The following is a 22277-nucleotide window of genomic DNA, read 5'->3' as shown; positions in this document are numbered from 1 at the left end:
CACTGAAACATGAGAGCGAGCTCTGATGCGGCAGCAATCGTCACTCGCAGATACTGCTCACATGCACTCAAGTCACAGGCCCTGCGCCAGGCAGAAGAAACTGAGAACCGCCCGAACGAGTGCATGCATGCAGCAGACACTGCAATTCCCTTTCCTGCTGCTTGGGACTGTCAGCATTAATTATGAGCCACAGTTCATGATGTCAGTTTCACCAAAATAAACAAAAAGGAAATACATTTTACGCCTTGCTAACACTTTTGTATTTTTCACAAAATATCATTATTGAGTTTTCTGACAAATGGAAGATCACTGTCCATCTTTATAGGGGTAAAAATTACGAGATGAACTTTTGTGGCTGTTAAGAAAGGCAAGAGTTTTTTTTTTAAAGTGAAGTCCCAGTTAATTGTGCTCTCTTAGCTGATAGGAATGATCAAGGGGATGTGGGGCCTTTCATTGGTCACCAAAAAAATCTTCACCTGTAGTTTAAATCAAAATGTTAATCCGCGCATCAACATATTCCTAATGCCACCTCGTGACTGACAGGGGCTTCCTGAGTCTGTCCAGCAGAACACTGGAGTCCCACTAGTTAGTCTGGGCCACAGAGCTCTTTGCACACCGAGATACTGTACTATACGTGCAGCTGGAGCACGTGGAGCTATCGAACAGCCCCGGAGAGCCCAGGCCCTAACTGGGAATCGAAGGCATCGCTAACATGTCCGCTGCAAACGAAGCGGAAAAAAAACAGTCCAAAAGAACTAGGATTCAGGCAACCCTGTTTTGCTCTTATGGATTTTTTTGTCTGCTTATCGACTTGAAGGTTTTCTTCAGAAATCTTTTTAGAAATAAGAAGTCCATTGGGCAGAAAGCACCCCCTTCTCTGCTGCAGGGGAAATCGGCCTGCTCAGAGTCTGCAAGCCCCGAACACGCAACTTTAAGAAAAAAAAATGGAAGTAGTGGATTGTTGATGCAGATTGATCCTGACACACCAAGAGCCAGGGAAGTAAGAGCTTTTCTCTTATTGATAATGTCTGTGTGGTCAAATTGCATTTCCAGCTCAGGTGCTATTAGCTAGAGTATTCAATATTTACAGAACAGATGGCTTGTCTCCCATGGGTCCGGACGTACACTATATAGGGTGCCAGGGGTTTAGAGTCAATGCTTTAACTTGATCATTTTCAGATTTATCGAACAGTGCTAAGCATTTCCTGGAGCCCCAGCAGTAGCAGGAATATGAATCAGAATGAATGCAGATCTTATTGTAATGCATCTGAGTTTACATTACTGACAAAAAAACAACCCAGGACAAGTGTTGTAAATCCAGTGAGAAGAAAATCCTTCCTGAATATTCAGAGGCACCAATGGAAATGTAAAACAAAATCGGTGTTTAATTAGTATCATTCTTCAGGAGCTAACGTGCACCTGGTAAAGGGATGTTTTAATTAACAAACGAGTCTATTACCAGTCTTGCGACAGCACTCTGTATCGGTGTAACAGTGAAATATAACAAGGCTGCTGTTGGCTGTGTCAGGTGTGACAGACTCACAGAGTCAGGTGACACAAATGACAAAAATCACCCAGAAGTCAAAAGGTCAAGAACTGCAGGAACTAGAGGAGAACAAGGTCCTTTCTGAAACAATCAGAACTTTTTTCTTCCTGAATATCAGACCTGTGCTGAAGGCTGCGTCTGAGTGAAAGTACACAGGAAGTGTCCGTGTGTTCTGGTCACCCACAGCAGCAGGACAGTCACCTTCAGCTTTTAATACAGCAGATACTACAGACACTGCAGGGGGAATTTGTGTGTGGGACTGTTTATAATTGTTTACATGTATCAGATGACAAACTGAAAATCTGATTGATCTGGAATAGGACAGCTATTGGGAATCTCAACTGAAAAGCTTCAGTGTCATTTCACAAGGTCACACAGACATGTGCCTCCATTTTCATTTTACATGATGTTCCAGTGGCCAGAGAAAAGCTTCTTCAGCCTGAATCATATGCCCATGCCTCCTTGGAGCACACAACTCGTTTAATCAATTAAACGTTCCTTCTGCCACCGGCTACGTGCGCATTAGTGCTGCTACCAGCCCTGTCCCAGTTTGTGGGTAACAGAAGAACAAACACATGTAGGCTTCTCTTAAACTGCTGGAACTTCAATACCTGAGCTCACGGAAAAGTTTAAAAAAAGATGAGGGAGAGATGAAAACAAATGACACAAAATATTCACAGCTGATGGTTACACAAAGAGCCATAATAATAGATTCATCCAGAATTTACAGAGCACTTTGACAGGGTTTTAAATACCCCTAAGCTTGCTACATAGAATAATTAAAATAGTCTCCCTCCACCTCAGTATGAATTGGTCTTTTCTTGTGAAGACACAACAGATCCACTCAGGTAAATATCAAGAGCATTTCTGATGCTCTCTCAGGATCCATAAAATGTTTACCAGATATTTGAGATGACGCTTAAGAACTACTCCTCAAAATTCTCATTTGAACTGAACCTTTGAATGACCCACAGCTTTGATATTCATTTTATGGTTTCAATATGAAATTATTTTTTTTTCATTTCTAGAAGGTCTTATGTATATATTGAAGTGGAATGACGCTCAGATCAAAATCAAATGTATTTGTTGTGTGGGTTTCTTCTTGACTGTGTATGTTGGCTGTGATCGATAATAGGATCCTTCTGGGAAACCTCTGCAGAGCAATTCTTTTGGCAGTTCAGAAGCAGATAAAGCACCTATGAGTTTCGTGAAATTCAGTGACTATTACTATTAGAACACTAACATTATCTCTCAGTAAAGACTGCTGACATAACAGCTGTAAAAAAAAATTTTGATATTAAGAAAATAATATTTGCTGGTGTGCAAACATCTTAGGCATTTTGCCTTTTGCCACTCTTCTCACTCAATATTTTTTATTTTTTTATGGAGAAACACAGTTCTTTGGTGCTGTTCTGCTCATTTTTTCTTTTTAGCGAACAGTCAGTCTTGACAGATCTGTATTTGCAGTACAAAATGTAGCCTTTTAGCTGCTACCATGATGAATGGTTCAACTTGGAGGCTGTTGTCAAGTGAGATTTCCCCCCCAGGAGCCATGTTGTTCCCCACATTGAAAACTCTGCAGTGGCATCACTGCCTGTAGCTGTGTGGGCCTGGAGGCAGTGGGGAACTTTCTGATGGGCTGCCAGCTGATCAGTGACATTTCTACACTAAAGCTTTGAATCTGCAATGTGTAGAAAAGCAACTATTTCCTGTTTTATGTCAAGCCGTTGGTTCTTTCTGCGCACATTATAGACACACAAGAGTACATCGTATTAGGGAATTTGTCTTTTCGCATACCCCAACTTGCTCTCCATGAGACACACGGACAGGGAGAGAAGCTGGGGGGTCAGAGCGCAGGGACAGCCATTTATACGGCGCCCCTGGAGCAGTTGGGGTTAAGGGCTTTGCTCAGGGGCCCAACGGAGTAGGATTCCTCTGCCAGCCGCACAATATGAACCGGCAACCTTCCAGCCACAGGCGCAGATCCTGAGCCACAGAGCCACCATACCGCCCCAGATGCACTGCATTTGCTGTTACAAAAGGGGGGCATGAGGTCTCAAAACGTACTGTACTGCAGTCAACAAAATGCTTGGCCACAAGTTTATCATAAAGGTCAAGAAGCCATTTTCCTATATGCATGTACTGTGATATTGCTATCAGATGCAGAACCAGGACTGATCAAAGAAAAACACTGTTTTTACTGCTGGGATACAGGCTCAGCCTGATAATGCCGGGTCATGTTACCACTGCACAGCTACCACTGAACCAGACACCAGCAGTTCTGAGTCTGAGTCAGTAGATGCTGAGCGATATTTATCGTTGTACTCGAATAAGATACTAGCAGCTGGGAGTCATCTGATGATTGTCATTCTGGTTTATGGTTCTTCCAGGAAACACGGATGTTTGCAGCCATAGCTGTTGTTGTGCAAGAGCTATCCTCTGGGCAAGCCCCCCAAACCCGACAGTGCCGTCACTGGGTCATGACGTGTGGTTAATTAGGTTGGGATAGACCACAGCTGCTTCTCCTCAGTTTGTGGAGCCTGGCAATGGTGAACAGGTGGGCACTGAATGACGTAGTACCATCTTGCGATATTCCAGCCTGTGGCATTTTCTTCAAGTGCTTTCCCTCTGTTCTTCCCTGAGCCACAGCATCGGTGCTGTTTGCTTGACGCTCGGCGAGCCTGTGTGTCTTGGCTGCATGCAAACACTGCACACATCTTTTCCTCCGTGCATGTGCTGTCACACATCTTGCCATTTCACACTCGGGTGGCGGGGGGGGGGTGGTAACGAGGAGTGTGAAAAGCAGGACATGAGCTCTCGCACCTCTTGTGTGCACAGCTCATCCTCATTATACCGCACTTGAAAGGGGCAATAGGTTAGCACTGCATAATTAATTCTAAGAGCTGAAAATACGTGTTGCATTTTTATAGTGTATACACACTGTTTATAAATACAGTAAACTGATTTATTTTGCAAATAAAACACACTGCACAGGGGCTGTGATTCAGGCTGTCATCAATAATTATTTTACAGGAGCTAATCTACTGTAGCTTGCTCTGCTTTTTAATTCCCTCCTTCTAAGATGGCTGTTGGAACGGTTGCCCGTGCTGGACAGAAGGTATGTTGGCTCGATGACCATAAGGACTAGCATGTTGACCTTCCTCCCCACTCCCACATTGCAGCCCCCCTCTGTTGAAGGTGCGTGCTGTGAGGGGTCTTTCCGCTCTTCATTAAAAAGAACTGGCTATGACTTCCACTGACACAAGGAGATTTATTTTCTTTCTGCTCCGTCTCCCGAAGTCTCCCTCAGACAGGACCCTGTTGTACACAGTTTGCAACAGCCTTCTCACTCTCAGCTAGTTCGATATCAACATGTCTGGGAACAATACGTGAGGGTGAAGCTTTGCAGGACACATGTCTGCGTTGACTGGCAGAGAAAGCTGATGGGGCTGTGGACATTCTGTCAGTTTCTGGTGCTGGGATTTTATTACTTCTCGACTGAATCACTGCTGATCTCATGCTGGTAGAGAAGACACTGGTTAGAGAATTCGCCAGGATAGGTTCTTTATTGTTCCAGAACAAGATAGTATATTATAACTGAATAATTGGACTACATTGAATTAGTGATGCGATTATATTATTTTCTTATATATCATATTATATATTTTTTTAAGTTAAGTTTATCAGCATTATAAATAAAAAAATAGAAATATGTATTTTCTGTGGCATAAATGAACTAAAATGAAGATGCAATTACATATTAATTAAGACTGCTATCAATAAGGGAACGTGAAAAATGTGGACTGGTTATTTATACGCATTTAACTTTACCTGCCTCCTTCTTTCAAGTTTAGATCCACACAATCTGTTTCCTGTGACACAAATGCGGAGGAACCAAAATATGTTTTTAGTGTTGCTATAATTTATACTGTCATCACATAAATCTCATCATCAATTAATTTCTAAACACAAATAGACGCTGCCTTCACATTCTGTTAGGGTGCAGTTACATATGGATATAACGTTAATTTAAGAGATGCAAAATGTAGAATTGCCATGAAACGACAATGGTTATAATATAGTACAAATAAATTTAACAGCAGGTTTTATTACTTCACTGGTGATCTAACCCTCTGGATTCATGTCAGGATGAAGAAACTCACCCATAAAGACTGATTATAACTGAGTCGGATGCTCCACAGCACTTTCTTTGACGGCAGGAAAGCTTTTTCCAGCTTGATTCCTTTTTGTTTTGATTCTCATTAAACCATCTCAAAATCAACATGAAAGAGAAACAGAATACCAATATATGTGAAACAGCGGCATTTATGTTTTGCTTTCCCTGAAGACTTTGTACCAAATGATACCATATAATCTTGAAAACTGTATTATAAGTCTTAAATCATGTTTGCGAGGGTGGTATGAATTTTGTGACACCATAAGGCGATGATTAAAATGATCATTTGCCCTTTCTAGTGTTATAAAGAATTATGCTTTGAAAGATTGTGGCTTTCTGCTGTTCTGACAAGGGGTTTATCTGGTAAAAAAAGCTAGGTTCAGCTTTGTATTATTTAGATAAAATTAATATTGATTCCACAATCTCCATTACAAAAACCATTCATCTTCCAGGGATCTTCACACAAACATCCTGCAGTGCTTCTTTAATAAAACCACTTGTGTCATACTCTGGCGTTTTCTTCACAAGATGGCTTGTTTTAGCTGTTGTTTCACAGTTTATTTTTAATAATTGCTCTCGGAATGTCTGCCATTTGCTCTGGTGTCCTCGTTTTATAAAAACACATTCATTTTGTTGCAATCCTGTACCAAATGTGTCTGCTCCGGATGTCAATTTCAACACAATGCATACCTTACATTTGAAATGTACATCGTGCTTTTTAAAAGTGTATGGTTCTGTTCTTAAGGATTTTCTTTGTCACCTCCACCTCTCACTTGTCCGTACTGGAAGTGGCCTGAGCCTCACCTGGCACACATTGCACAAGGAGGGACTGGGATACCACGCCTAGCGCCTTCCCCTGCAGGGGAACTCTGACTGGCACCCAGGAGCATTCAGAGGCAGCCGGGAGCCCCACAGACCGGTTTGTAGAAAGTGGGGGAAAACAAGAGACACCACAAACATAAAGACTATTTCTTCTTAAAGCCAAAGGGGATACAAGATTATACACTGTATCTAAAACTCTTTATAAAGGGTGTTTATTTTGGGGATTTGTTCCTTTACATTAATAGAGATTACTGTAGATAATGTTACATTTCTTCTTCATACTGTATATTACAGTAATGTTCTGGAGAACTTGGCTGTCAGATGGAATCAAAATGAAAGTAATCCTGTTTTCCTGCCCTTTCCTGCTGTACATTTGTAGCTGCCGACTTGGATGCAATGCATTTAGCATACACTTAGATGGTGCTCAATGACAAGTTATTCAAGCCACCTCTCTTGTTACTAACCTCTTGTGGCTGCTTTTTTAAAGCCGTGCCAAGCCCTTCAATCACTGTGTGGATAAACTGCCTGTATCATCTCAACAGGACCGTGTATTTGTGTCTAAGCCTTGGACATGCAGGTCACTTCCTTTAACTCACAGAATCAGAAAGGGCAGATTATGGTATTTGCTTCTTTAAAGGTTGATCGGTGTTGATTTCTGCTATAATACATCAAAAGTCAAGAAACCTTACCAGCATTGTTTGGAAAACTATTATCTTTTAAATAAAATTCACATTACCCCTGTTTAATATTCTAGTCAAGAGACTAAAGCAGGGTTCGCTATTCTGAACTAATTGCCCAAATCTAAAATACAAGAAGAGATGAAAACACATCTGGCAGAATATGTGTTAAAGGAAAATGTAAACAATAACAGCTGCCTGGCTGCACACTTTGATTTTACACACACAAAGGGTGGAATTGCAGTCTCGGCTGTTGGCACCGAACTTATCAGCACTGTGAAATGCCCAGAGCTAATTAATATTTGTTCACAGAATGCATAGCGACTGCATAGTGACTGCATGCTCTTAACACACACCATAAACATGAAAGGTGTTCCTTGGAAGATATGGTTATAATATAGAGAGTATGTTTAAAGAAACACACGTAAATCTCGGTGATGTAAAAAGCTTAGTGATGGTAGGTTACTAGGAGAGGATCATTATTAAAATTCTCAAAAGATTATGCTTTTCAACTTCTTGCACTTACAAATATTTTATTCATTCAGAAGAAATGCGATCCTTATTTTAAATGTTGCCAACTGCTTTTAAATTAAACACATTTTCCTTTCTTCAGGCCTTTATAGCTGGCTATAATAGAGTAAAAATTACTTGGGAATCCAAAATGCAATCTTGTTTAAATAGCATCTCTGGATCAAGAAGAACAGAATGCAAAGAGGAGGTAGACACAGCATTTCTCAGTTAGATGGTAGCAAGCATCTAGCTCGTTGCTAAATGATTCACCATTTTGAAGTGAATGGCGAGGCCTAGGAACTAAATAATAAACAATACTGTAATGGCCTAAAAGGTTTCTTTGCTACCATTATTGAAAAAGTTAAGTGTAATCATTCACAAGTGAGTTTCTATGTGGGTGCAACCAAGGCTAAACAGTGCAGACAGAGGTCTCAGATTTTCTAAATGTGTCAGCCTTGAGCAACTCAACACTTGTGTGTGCTCAGTTTCCAAGTAAGTGCTAGTGTAGGAACTCCTGCAATGCCAGTCGCTGACAGAGCCTGTGTAAGTGCTACATTGGCAGTGTTATTGGAGCTTCTCTGCAGCATGATTACTTGACTGTAATGTGTGAGACCGATGAATTGCATATTAATAAATCATTCAAAAATGCACCCCAGAAAAATGAATTAAGAACGAGATGCAGAATATAGGAACATGCAGGTACTGTATTAGAAATGTTTTTTTTTCAGTGCAGTAATTGTACTTTTAAGGTCAACAAGATGTTTTTACAGCTAGAATGGGTAAAAAGCTGATTGTAATGGGATTATCAAAACCACAAGCATTTTTTGCCCTTAATTTTGCCTATAAATTACATTTTATAGCTGTGTTGGGCAGCCTCTGAACGATACACAAGCTTAATTATGTCCACAGTCAAGGTACACAGCAGGGCTATTAAGATGAACAGACTTGATGTTTACTGACTTTTATGTTTTAGCATTAGAAAAATTAAAATCTGAAAAGAGATTAATTAGGACATGAGAATGGGATATTCCGTACAACGCTGACCTCTCACCTTTACTCACACAATGTCAGCAAATAATAAAGTATGCAGATGATAAGTTATAAATTTATGTCTGTCTGCTTTCCTTTAGCTGTAACATAGGTAATTTAAACATAAAGTCCAATTCAGGCCTTATCAACACTGTGTCTGATTTTATACTTGAATAAGCAAATCCCTTTCTAAACCACAAGAGCAAACATTTCATTCTGTGAAAACAGGAAAAAAAAATCTGTAATGTGCCTTTTTTAATATATTATATTGCTTGTTGATTTCCTTATATAGCTTCTTTGATACTTTTCGTGAGTCTGAATATCTCTTATAGTTTAAGAATTCAATGGCAATGGTGTGCTAACATTTCTCCAAGCTACGGATCTGCGGCGCTGATAAAACATGCAGGTCACAATCTGCACACAAGCTACTTTCAGAGAAAGAAGAGTGGTCAGAAGTGTTGGACATGTGTGGGTACTCTGATAACATATTAGTAAGAATTTGAGGAAACTAAACACCACTGTTAAAGAGGAGAGCTGACGCAATTTTAATGAGATGATTTTAATGAAATAACTTATCTGAGGGTCTCATTAAGGAGTTTCTTCAGAGAAGACAGGTCAGCTTTGACAGCTATAGCTTGTGTGATTCAGGTTGAAAGACTAGGCTAAACTCCACTGCCTCATATCATTTGCTTAAGGTATATGGCAGTGTTTTTGATCAATGGCCCCTGGGCTTCATAAAGATGTGCAGTTTCCAGTTACACCAGATCAGGAGCTGAAGTTTTTCCTTTGAAAACATGAAATTAGTAAAAGAAGATTATGTGATGGAAAATTAAAATACAACATTAGTTAAGCTTATAACATGGGAAATCTGTACATTACACAATGCCTTTGAAAGACCTGATTGCTCTGACAATGATCTTCTACCGCTGGTACTCCTTCCAAACAAGGTAAAGTGAATTAACGGGAAGTTCAATGCATATAGCAGGCATCTCTACAGTGATTAAAAAACATCTGACAATCCTCTGGCTTTTCCTGAGTTGTAGAGCACAGTGTTAGCTAGACACAACACCATTTAAAAATCAGGACTCTTCTCTGAAGGACATAATCATTTTCATAGAAGGCTTGACTAAAGTATACCCCACGCAGCCCAAAACTGAAGTTCTAAGATTATAGAAAGGGACATTTTTTCTTCCTGCAAATACAACTCAATTTCTGTAAGTGTAAACAGGATCTCACTCATGCTCATGAGTATCACCAGAAGCAGAACAACTACACAGAAATCCTACAGGATGATTTGACAGGATCTGGAACATCAGTTCTTAAAAAAAGCAGTACAATGACACCCTTAAGCATGACACAGAACATTTTAGACCAAGTTAAGATTTTATCAGTTTCATTTTCTAAATATACATTACACACCTAAAAGAGTCTGCTGATCTGACTAATTCCTATTAAATAGTTTCCAAAAGAAATGATTATCTTTACCTCTCAAAGGGAAGAAGTCAGCAATGAAAAACACGTTATTAAAATCAGTAGCAGTTAGATTATGGTGGAAGGTTATCAGCTCTTCATGGCTTGGAAACAATCTAAAGATTACAAACAAGAAGAGGCCATTCAGCCAGGCTAGCCTGTTGCTTCTAGTAGCTAACTTGTCTGAGGGTCTCATCAAGCAGTTTCTTGAAAGAAGCCGGGGTGTCAGCTTTGGCAACGTTGATGGGTAGCTTGTTCCATGGCCCTTTCTCAGTTTTAAATGTAGCTTCCATTTGTATCCCCTGCTTCATGTTTAAATGTATCAAAGTGCGAAACTGAGCCTGAAATCACACACGTGGTCAAGGAGACATATCTTCATGGTTCAGCATGAGAGTGACTAACAGTCCACAGCCAAGCTGACAAGAGGAAGAGGAGGATGACAAGCAATCATGAAAGTTCAATCGCGAATCTGGCTGAAATGTTGTGGGAGGACCACAAGAATACTCTCCACTCTAATGCCCTCCAACCTCCTTACATCAAATGGAAAATATAAAAATCAGAAGCCAGAAGTTAAAAAAGTTATATCAGAAACAGCATGTAAATTCTTTTGCTCAGATTTTGCACGGTGTTTTTTTAAACAATATGCAATAAAGTGGACTATTGTGTGGTTATACAGGTGTATATTGCATTACAAATGACTTATTTTACAGGAGAGCAGATCATTTTGTGTGTACCTGACATGTGCTGGCAGTGTAACTGCAAACTGCAGTTGATTTACTACAGCAGCAAAGTATATATATATCCATCCCTTTGACCTCTGGCAGCAACAGAGGGATCACCAGGACAAAGGAATCTGTAATTATATCAGCATACTGGTATCTATTTTTAAAAAGAGTGGCATTTTTGTGAGGTTAAAACAAGAATTATCAAGGTAATTTAGTAAAAGAAAAGTGTGATGATATTGTCATTTTCTATCTTTATGCAGGTCCTGAAGTTACGTCTTTGTGGGAGAATTGCCAATAGTTAAGATTAATATATTTTAATTTGTAAACAGATACATCACACACATATATAAAGTTATACCTGTGGAAATAATTTCAACCCATTTAGACAAGAGGTGCCATAGAATGCACATGGAATTTAACCATTTCTGAATTTAATAAACACCCTATGATTATGTATGATGTGAGTATAAAACTCTTCTTATGTGCTGTACATGCCTGTGCTTTGCGAAGCAAATTAATGTCTTAAGTCTTTTATTAACAAAGACTGAAACATAAACTGCTTGTATCCTAAATCAAGAATTAACATTCTTTACATTGATTAAAACATGTCTTTTTTTAGTGTTGCAATTTCAGAGTTTTTCTCAGTTTCGCAACTTTGCACGTAACACTGCAGGAACCTCTCAAACGCACTCAGACACTTCTGAGTAATCAGCAATTCATGTGAAGCCATGTAGCATTAATGCAGTTCATCTAGAGCTGTGTTACGGAAAAGAGGAGAGCCTGAATTAATGCACATGTCCGTTTCCAAAGCCAGACAAGAGGAACATCCAGATTCTGAAAATACAGTGATGATGGGTGTGTGGGTTCTTCTTAATGGAGGCTAGACTATTCAGTACCATTACAGGTTTCTGGCCTTTGACTTCTCTCAAATAGTGTCATTTGTGAGAAGAAAGTACTGAATATTGTTTAACAAAAACCATCTTGCAAAATCTGGCCAAAAGACTTCGCTATCCTTGATTGTCAGGTGAGACGTGAAAGGCCAGACAACTGTAATGTTGCTTACAGTACTGATGCTAATTAAGATGGGCACATCAAGAGGCTTGTTACACTTTCTTAGTGTGGGAACATTACTTGTCTATTGTATTGGCTGGAACATTAGCAATGAAGTGATGAAATGTGACCTGATTTCTTTTCAACACTGTTGCTCTTAAAAAGTTGATTACCCATCCCTCTTAAAACAACTTTACATTTAACAGGATTTGTCAAGGAAGACAGACAGAGAAAAAAGAACACACAGTGTCAGTTTTGATCCTACAAAACCTCACTTTGCGCTTCGCTTGCCATGTGAATAATGCTTTCCTTACCACACTGAACCCACAAGCTGTGAGGATTTAATTGGCAGTACAGGCCACAGTGGTAGGGCTCAATCTTTCTACTGTAGGAAACAGAGGAATATTACATAATCCTATTCATTGTGCACAGGTCTTAAACAAATCTCTTGTGACATTGTACGTTTTGAATTGAAAATGACATTTTATTCAGAAGGTCACATTGAATAATTGTGAGGGGACCAAAGCACATCAGGTTGCAATGGAATCTGGAGAAAGATGCACAGAACCTATAGCCACCTTTTCAGAAAAGGAAAGGGAACAAACCTTTTCCAGATATTTAAAAAAGGCAAAAAAACAACCAAATCCAAACTATATTAGGCAGATGGGAAATTCTACAGTTTGAATGTACAGTAGTATCAACGAGAAAATGAGAAACTAATGAAAAATGTGACCCTCTAAATATAAATCAGTATATGTGATATTTTTTGCGACATAAAAAGAAATGTGCAGCGCAAGTGGATTGATTAATTCATTTGCCTTTCTATAAGCGCCAGAAAGGAACCCAAGAGCTCTTTACAGACCGATGGTGACTCGCTTCCTCCACCTCCGATGCACACAAGCAGCCACGATGCTCCTTCAGCATCACTGCACAGCAGAGGAGATCACAAGAGCCCGTCCAGCCCATCAGCTAACTCATCCAATGATCTTACCCAGCCTTTTCTGGAAATGAAGCCATGGTACTGTCCTCAGCAACGTGGCCCGCTTGTGGCATGCTCTTGTGTTTCGGTGTTCAAGCAGTCAGAATTTATTTCACCAGCTGAAGTCAGGGGGAACTTTAGGGAGGCTAGGTTATACAACACCAGTACACCAGGGATACAAATAATAACATACTCTTGCAAACAGCCATCGGATCTTTAAAGAATAAGTAGTGAGGACTTTACCATCTCATCAGAAGAACGGCATCTCCTACAGGACAGTGTCCCAATCCCCATCAGTACTGGGGTACTAACTGGGCAGTTGGGGGCTCATGGCTATTTTAATCACACCCAGGGATTACAAGGTTTCCGAGCCACTGCTGAGGCAAAATAAATTGAGCTGTTACCCTTGCTGGTAAATTGCAAGGGTGGAAGCTGCAGAAGGAGTGTGGTGGCTCTCTAGTGCTTGAGAATCTTCCAGGATGAACAAAGGATGCTCGGCCACCATAGCTGAGAGCACGAGGGCACCACACACCCTCCTGTATGTTAAAAAGCACAATTAAGAAAAAAAAAAACCCAAAAAACGCGATTGTTGGAGAAGACTGTCTGTCAACAACAAAGTTCTTTTCAGAGATTCACAGGATTTAAGAAAAGACCAGGAACCTGGGGCAGCTCCTTGAATAGTCTACATTCATGCGGTTTTCAATGAATCCTTACTTCTGCAATGCCTTTCAGAGGTGGAAGGACATTATTCTTTGTGACAGAACACGTAATAGGATGAAAGAAAACTGCTTCTTGAACATTTCTGCTCTTTCTAATACCTCCGGAACATGAACATGTCAACTCTGAACATGTAAAGCCTGCGCCATGAATATGACGCCTAAATACTTCAAAAGGATGAAAATGCTCAAGGACTCATTTTGGAAATGCTGACGTATAACATTATTTTACTGAGCACAAACGTTAAATGCTTTTAATTGCACCCGTACACAGAAATTATTCTGGGAAAAAAAACTGTTTATGAGATCAATTGGAAAAGTACAGTGCTGTTCCTATCACACCGCACTGCAGTAAACTAAATTCATAATGATCTGGAATCACACAGTTCAATTCTGTACAACAGAGACTGCCGAAGCTCCCTCACACCAAGTTACGGCTGAAAAATAGGATGGCTCAGACGTACTGAAAGACATAAGGAAGACCAAGATTTCTAGTTGCATTCATGTAAACCAAATGGTGCATTTGAAAGGCCTGCCAGGGCAGTAGGACTAAAGCATCAGCCTGGTTTGCAGAAGCTTACTGGATACCCAACAGTATAATTGCTATCTCCACCTCCACCTCTGTAAGGCAAATTTTCTCACTGTGCCACTACAGTCACCTGAACCTTGCTGAGCACTGTGCGCAGTGTGGGGCGTCACAGCGCAGCTGCAGGCAGCTCCCCTCACACCAGAAGGTGACACCCCTGCACAAAACTGTCAACGTCACTCATCAGCACGCCATCCCACAAGCCTTTTCATCTCACTAACGGCCTGCGAGTGAGTTTCTTCCTGTCTGATCCTGTGGTGACTCGTTTGCTTTAAATTTACACCATGTCCTGCCCAGGTCACAAACGCCACTAAAGCTGAAAAATGTCGCTGTGTTTCTTTTTCATTTAAGGTATTGTGCTCAAGCCTCGGACACCTGCTTCGCTCGAGACTTTGCGCCAGGGGATGCCCTTTCACTGCCATGATTTCTGCAAATGTGATTACTAGATTTTTGACACAAGGAGCACATCCAGATATGGTATTTGTTCACGAGTGAAGGTTTCAGAAACACACGGGCACGAACAGAATCTGTCTCTCATCCATCTTGTTCAGGGGTTCAGAAAGAGAAAAGGAAAAATTAAATCCAAATGGCAGGATACAGGGGACAAGCCCTAAACACATTTCACAAAGCCACGTAGAGGATAAAAAGTATTGCATTCCTAGTGTTTAGCAGCAGGAGGCCCCTGTAAATAAGGCATATTTCATTATGACTTATCTAGGTCAGAAACAAAATCGGCCTGGGCTTGAAAGAAACAAAGCAGCACGCCTCAGGTGGGAAAGTAATCGCTGCCGAGAGAGACAAGGGAGTCTGACTTACTGAGGTTCCACTTCAGGCCCGTAGTCACAGTCATGCAGGGGCCCCCCACAGGCACCAGGCTGCACCAGTCTCCTTCCAGCCCTGTGTTCACGTTCAGAATGTGCTTCTTGCCCTGCAAGTCAAGCACAGGCGTTATTAGTCCGCCCCCAATGAAGCTTCTGTGATAATGCTGTCAAACCCAGGAAAAGAGCTTTCCACCAACCCCTACCAGTCCCTGTGCACAATGTTGATACAGCTTCAACTCAATCTGTGATCTGAGAGCTGTGGTCTTCTGGCTTTGCTTTAAAGAACAGAAGGCCAATCGATAAACAGCTAGGTTTGTATGAATTATTATCTTCTCAATCAATGGCCTGCATTTTTTTAATAAAAAAGAGACGAACTGCTGATTGCCAGTGGTGGTGGTGATTGCTATCATTACGCAGGAGCCTCACAGCACAAGTGTGATTGTTTGAGATCTGCAGATCAAAAGATCACCGTGTGCAACTCAAAAGGTGACTGGCTGTATTTACCATATCAAAATTCTTAAGGGCATTGTGTCTACAATACGTATTAAACATCAAAGGTATGAAATGTTAATTAGATTTTTTTAAAACTTCTGTCTATAAATAAAACCTGGCTTGTCTGTATCCCAGCCTCTCCTGCGCATGCTGTGATGAAATTAGTCGATGTGGTACTGTATATCAGCTCTCCCTTCCTCTGCAGAGTTTCAGGTCTGAACAAAGTGCCAGTACAGGCTGCTGACAGTGTACTCCCCCCAGTGGCTTTTTAACTTTGTTTAATTTTGGACGGCGCAGGAGTGATAAAAGGTGCTATGAAGATTGAAGCTTATTAATTGATTCAAAGAATACGTCTGTGACAATACATTTTCCATACTTAATCAAGACCTTTGGGATGAGAAGCGCACCAGGAATCTAACTAAGTAATTGGTTTTTCAATAAATTAATGTAACATCTGTGCACTTGTTATGTACACTAAAAACATCACAAATCTACTGAAAAAAAGCTTTTTTAAAAAGCATTTTAAGGGGGTGTTGGAAGTCAAAGTGATGAACACACTTACACAGTATGACAACGTAATCCAGCGTAGATTAGAATCCAAATCCATTTTAAATGCCTCAATCTTAATTAAAAGGACTATTTTTTTTAATTCTTTTGTTTGCCATATCCGATATTGAATGCCAATTTTATCACTTCCACAATGTCTCTTAGTAACTGAAAACAAAAACTGAAAAAAGAAAAACTTCTGTATTGAGACTAAATTGAAGGGGGGTACATTGCTGAAATCTTTCTCATAAAAAACAATTGGAAGACCTCACGGTCTGCAGCATCAGAAGAAAACATTGATGATACTCCAGGTGGGTACTGTACTGAATACATATTTTACAGTTAGAAGAAATAAGTAATAAAAGATTCCGGGTTGGCTCATTTAATTTTTTTGCATTCTGTATCCTCTTCTGAAAATCAGGTATTTCAGCTTTTTTAACACTGATGTAACCACAGTGGGCTTTTGTATTGATGACAGAGAGAAACGAATGAGTTCAAGGCTGTTGAGAATCTTTGTACAGTTCATGTGCTGATCCATTATCACTTTCTTAAACAATTATCACCAGTTTCCCCCAGGGCTGTTACTGACATTTATTTTCCAGCTACTCAATAAACACATTATTTGACAAAAATGTGTGAGGAGCTCAAGGCTCTCAAGTGTAAAATTAGCAATCTACAAAAGAGAAACTGAAGAAACTAGTGTGAGTAGTCCTACTGAAGATGACAAAGTTGAACAGTTTATTACTGATCCTGATGGGAATGTTTAACCTCTTGCTCAAGGTGAGCTTAAAGACCAAGGCAATGGATATTAAAAGGTCCAGCAAAGTATGAGCCACGTTCCACCACCATACCTCTGCTCTAAAAATATTGTAGATTATACAGCCAAGACAATATGTTAAGACCACAACACACCGAAAAGTTCAAACTGTGTGTGTTTTGCGATGTCAGCTGGCATATCGGAATACCCTTCCCCATAAGAAAAACTAAAAAAATACACACGCATAGTGGCATCTCCCTTTACCCAGCCTGTGCCTCCTTTTTCACATACTGTATAAGCACCGAAGAGCGCGAAATTAATTAAAAACTATTCTCCAATCGATAATCCAAGCAAAGGAGAACAATTATGTTTCTCTGTTCTTATGTGAAGAACAGATCTCTGGTGATGAGACAGGAGTGTAAAGATTCCGGCCTCTTCATGATAAAAAAAAAGATCTTTTATACGGGATGAAATTTTGAGATCCTGTTCAAGCACAACCGTTCAATACCTTGGTACACCCTCAAACATCTGCTACGTGGTCTAAATATCGAGAATAAAAATCAGTGTTTGCTACTGGTGTTGGTAACGTTTTATTTCAAAACACAAAACAAAACTTTCTTCTACTGTTTCAGACTGTTTAGTCTGAAGCAGGGGTGTGTAACTCAGGACAGGAGGACTGGTTGGCTGGTTTATGATCCAGCCCAGCTCTAACTGAGTGGCATCTGCCCGTTATTGGCTTAACTGGAACTGGCGTTTCTTCCCAGCTCTTCAGGGGGAGCTTTAAAGAGACCTAGAAAACCCGCAGGAAGTGCCAGCCTCCTGGAGCAGAAGTGGCCACCGCCTGTATGAAGCATCTGCTGATTAGATTTAGAACCCGGCATCAGGAGTGTCGAGGGGCAGCAGTCACTAGCTGGAGCTTTCAATACAGACGTGAGGGACTATCTGATAGTTCTTGCCTCATTGTAGTGGGACTGAATTATCATACTAATTTAGTCTAGTCCTAAAGCATCTGCTGCAAGTCTCTCGCCATTTTTCATTTCTTCGTTGCAGCTGAACACGTTCTCATTTTGTATTTCTGTTGTTTCTCTGTATTTAAAGGGGGGGCAGCGCTCTCTGTTTTGTTCAAATAAAACCTTCATGTTTTATTTCCTGTTCTGTGTGAAGGTATATGCCTGAACCACATTAAGCAACAGGCATAGGGGGAAAACTAAAACTTAATGTAGAAAAATATCGTTGTGCATGTACTTGTTAGTGGTGCAGAACTCTTACGTCTCTAGAGATACAGCTCAGTTTGGCCCTTTAAAATAAATTGTTTACAAACAATAGCTAATATTAAATGAAGTAAAAAGGAAATAGCAATCCTTTAGTTCCTCAGAGTGAAAATGCCCTGGAACGTAACCCAACGTGTTTGAGTCCCTGCTGGGTTTTCAAGCAAGCAAGATCCCAAGAGAACCATTTTTAATGCATATGTTGAAATTAAAACAATTCATTCCAGCTCATCAACAAGTACTGTTCTCTATTTAATACCCCAACAATGTTCTACAAATGAAAGCAAACAGAAATGTTTGCCAAAATGGGAATTAGATACAAAAACAGTGCCCGAGTTTAGTGAAATGGGATGAACATTGTGATCCATTGGGGATTTTTAGGAATGCTTAATGGCCTTTTGGCAGTGCCAGATCTAAATGCCAGTGGCTTTATGTGGCATTCTGGCTATAAACAAACATTTCAGAGTCATGGGTTTCCTTCCACTTTGAGAAAAAAAGATGTTCATATTAACCTTGTTACATTGTAATATTTCAACAGGGCTTAAATAAGCGAGGAAGACATTTTTTCCCTGAAAAAGGGACTTTTATTTCTAACATTGGTATGGTAAGCATGGGTAAAGTAATATATCCTTTGCTTCCCTAGCTTAATATCATTCTGTAACTACATTAGGCAAACATCTGGTCTTCTTCAGTGATTTGGAGAAAACTTGAAAAAAAATTCAATTAAAAATGATTGTATGCATCTAGCTCTTAAAATAACAAAATGGCTGGAAGTTAAACAGCTTTAATTAACCAGGTAATGGTTTATTTTGGCTGTTTTCTCTCTAGTTACTCTAATATTTTACACCTATCCTGTATCTAGTGCAATAGAAACAGGTTTTTAGTCTTCAAACTGCACACTTCATTTTAAAAACAGCACTCCTGATGCAAATCTCCCATTCTCTTCTCAGAAAATGGCTTTAAAAAGAATAGAAAAACATACAGAAAAACACCCAATACATTTCCATCCCTCTCCCACGCACCTTAATTACTGAAGATGTTGTGAATATTAAACAATCTTGCTAAACTATTTCTGTACACTGCAATGCAAATATGGTTTCTAGGAAACTGCAAATTAGGGCAGAGCTCAGGGGGACAGAGTATTTCTATTAGAAAGCTTTTAAGGGAAGGTTTTTCTTCAAAAACTTTGAAATATATATTTTTTTGTTAGCAGAAACTTTTTTTCTAAGTGGTGGACTGCAATATATCGTTGCCATCTGTTTATCTGTTAGATGTAACTTTGCAAAGCAAAAAAAAAGAACAACAGGACACTGACCTCAAAGGATTTCAGATTTTCAGATTGCACCACCAAAAAATAGAAATTTAAGCATCAGAAAGGGAAATTATTGGTCAGTGTGATCTGAGTGACAAAGTGTAAGAGTGTACAGCAGGGGGTTGCTGTCCTGGTGCCATGAGGAACAGGAGATGAAGTAAGTGCAGTTAGGAATCCAGATAATACTGGGTGATGCCACCCAGTTCCTGAACCACCATTCTCCCAGGATGGGCATGGCTCTTTAAGGAAATCGGGGTGTGTCCGTAGGGAGGTACTTGCTCATTTTCGGAGGTCTTGGTTAGATCAGGCTTCAAGGTGGTAAGACAACTGCCCAAAGCCCGTACGTCATGTTCGTACATTGCTGAATAGGTTTTACCGATTAATGCAGTAGGAAGGATATGATTGTACAGGTCCTTTCTACCTTTGCTGAACCTTGAGAGATTGTGTTCTTTTCACATACCTGCATTAATGTACAGTATTTGTCTGTTCTACCTCTAAGATGTGTTATCAGCTAGGAATGCTGTGTTTAGGATGCATTCCCTATTTTGCATCTGCATTTAAAAAGAAAATCTAATTTATTCCCAGAGAGGATGGTATACGGTGTTTAGAAACAGTAAGCACACCCACTTAAGACTTTGTGGTTTAAAAATCTAGACATATCTGACCTTCACCTGGTCCTCATTATATCCTCAGAGGATAAAACTAACCTCATGTGACAATTAACTTAAAAATTCGATGCTGTCATTATTTATTTTTTATAAACACCTTTCCTGCTTTCTCTGCCACACTAATCATTACAGATTCCATCAAGAGATTGTTTTGTATATTTCATGTCACCCGTCATGCACAATGAATTATCTTGAACAATACCGGATTATTAATGTATTTGTTTATTTTTTCAATTGCATTTGCATTTTAGGAGTGGATGTTATCTTTCAGGAAAAGAGTACTAAACCATGTTTTCTAGTATCAGTCTGCAGATTATTTTATGGTTAAAAAATGATAATTCTCTAACTTGTCGAACGTCTCAGATTTAGCAGTACTTTGTAGTGAATGTAGAGGCTTTGAGGATGTTTGCGAGGACTCTTCCTAAAATAGCATTTTTCTCTCTAATTATGTTTTTAATTATCCAAAACTGTATTTACAGAGAATGTTAAAAAATGTTTCTGCATTATAATGTCATTTGTTTTTGCTGGATTGACATGGCAGAATTTTTAAAATACTCTCAAAGTAAGGCGGTGTGGTGGCTCTGTGGCTAAGGATCTGCGCCCGTGTCTGGAAGGCCCTTCACCCCAGCTGCTCCAGGGGCGCCGTATAAATGGCTGACCCTGCGCTCTGACCCCCAGCTTCTCTCCCTGTCCGTGTGTCTCATGGAGAGCAAGCTGGGGTATGCGAAAAGACACATTCCTAATACAAGAAATTGATATGGCCAATATAGTGATTTTATCTTATATAAAAACTGCAGAGTAAAAAAAAAATATGAGCTTTGAAATTCCCAGTTAGTGTTCATTATTTTTCCATCTGTGAAAACTGAGCTTCTTCATTAATTTTAGGCCTGACAGTCACCAATAACTGCAAACCACTTTCACTTAACGCATGAATGTAAAAACAATCAGTTAAAAATGAACTGCTTACTTAACTTTTGTGTGTGTGTTAAGCATTGGTTAATACTTCTGATATTTTTAAATAATTGAACATCTTGTGCTGAAAATGACCTTTAATATACAACAGCTATGCTCTTCTATAATGTAGTCTTAAAATTATTACATTTTGCAGCTGCTGGAAAAACTCAGAAATATATCCATAGAGTTGCTACAGTTATATTTGGGAGGTGAACTACAGTAACCTACAGCACAGTAGTTGAAAAACATACTGCCAATTGACATTATATACAGTATAGTGTCCAGCATTTTATATATAACTGTGCTAAGAAGCATATATGCTGCTCATGTTATACATACACTATATAAGACATGGCTATAGAGACATTTACAGCACACAGACAATTCCTTGTAAAAAAGTATTCAGAGCCTGGCACCTTTTTCATATTTGCTTTAAAGCTTGCAGTCATGCCACTTTGAAGTAGCAATTAAAAATGGTTACATACTGTACACAGCATACTGCACACATTCAAAGCAAACAACAAACAAAAAGAAAAGAATTGATATGTAATAGGAAAGAACAGTGGAAAGTCACGATCACATCATTATTCAAACCCTTTGCCATGGCAAACCGAAATTAATTTAGGTGCATAAAATTATCTTAATGAGCCTCACAATTAGTTGAGTGCCCTCTGTCTGTGTGCAACAATAGTGGTTATCATAATTTCAGAATACTCCTGCCTCTGTAAAGTCCTTCAGTCAGGTGGTGAAGTTCAAGCACACAGATTCAACCATGAATAGTAAGGAGCTTTCAGAACGAGTCAAGGATAAAGTTACAGAAAGGCGGAGATCAGGAGAGGTCTATTAAAATCTGAAAACTGAGACTCTCTGAGCAAGGCGCAGTAGATCATTAAGAAGCGGAAACTGTATCATACCACCCAGGCACTGCCGAGATCAGACTGCCCCTCCGAACAGAGCAGGCGGGCAGAAGAGAAACTGATGAGGGAGCCACTGTAAGGCGAACAGCAGCTCCAGAAGAGCTACATGGTCAATTGCTTGAGATGATGTCTGTGGGTCAGCAATATCCCAGAGATGGCCCGTATGGTGGTACTGTATCTCCAATCCTGTATGGAATTTGCAACAAAGCATCTCCCTGCGACACCCCCAACAAGTGTCAGAAGGATTTTAGCACT

At 39.8% G+C, this 22277-nt stretch overlaps 1 protein-coding gene across 1 annotated transcript in view; it reads right to left on the bottom strand.

The window, feature by feature from the left end:
* Positions 1–22277, bottom strand: part of tpk1 (thiamin pyrophosphokinase 1) — a 120112-nt gene that overhangs the window by 6475 nt on the left and 91360 nt on the right. The window contains exon 8 of the mRNA XM_088919006.1: positions 15104–15215. Within this exon, the coding sequence (XP_088775132.1) occupies positions 15104–15215 (112 nt within the window). The remainder of the gene's footprint in view (positions 1–15103; positions 15216–22277) is intronic.

Source organism: Atractosteus spatula, chromosome 6 (assembly GCF_055471065.1).
Source record: "Atractosteus spatula isolate fAtrSpa1 chromosome 6, fAtrSpa1.hap1, whole genome shotgun sequence".
Classification (NCBI taxonomy): Eukaryota; Metazoa; Chordata; class Actinopteri; order Semionotiformes; family Lepisosteidae; genus Atractosteus; species Atractosteus spatula.
Note: the sequence above shows the minus strand (reverse complement) of the source record. Positions and strands in the feature narration are given on the sequence as shown.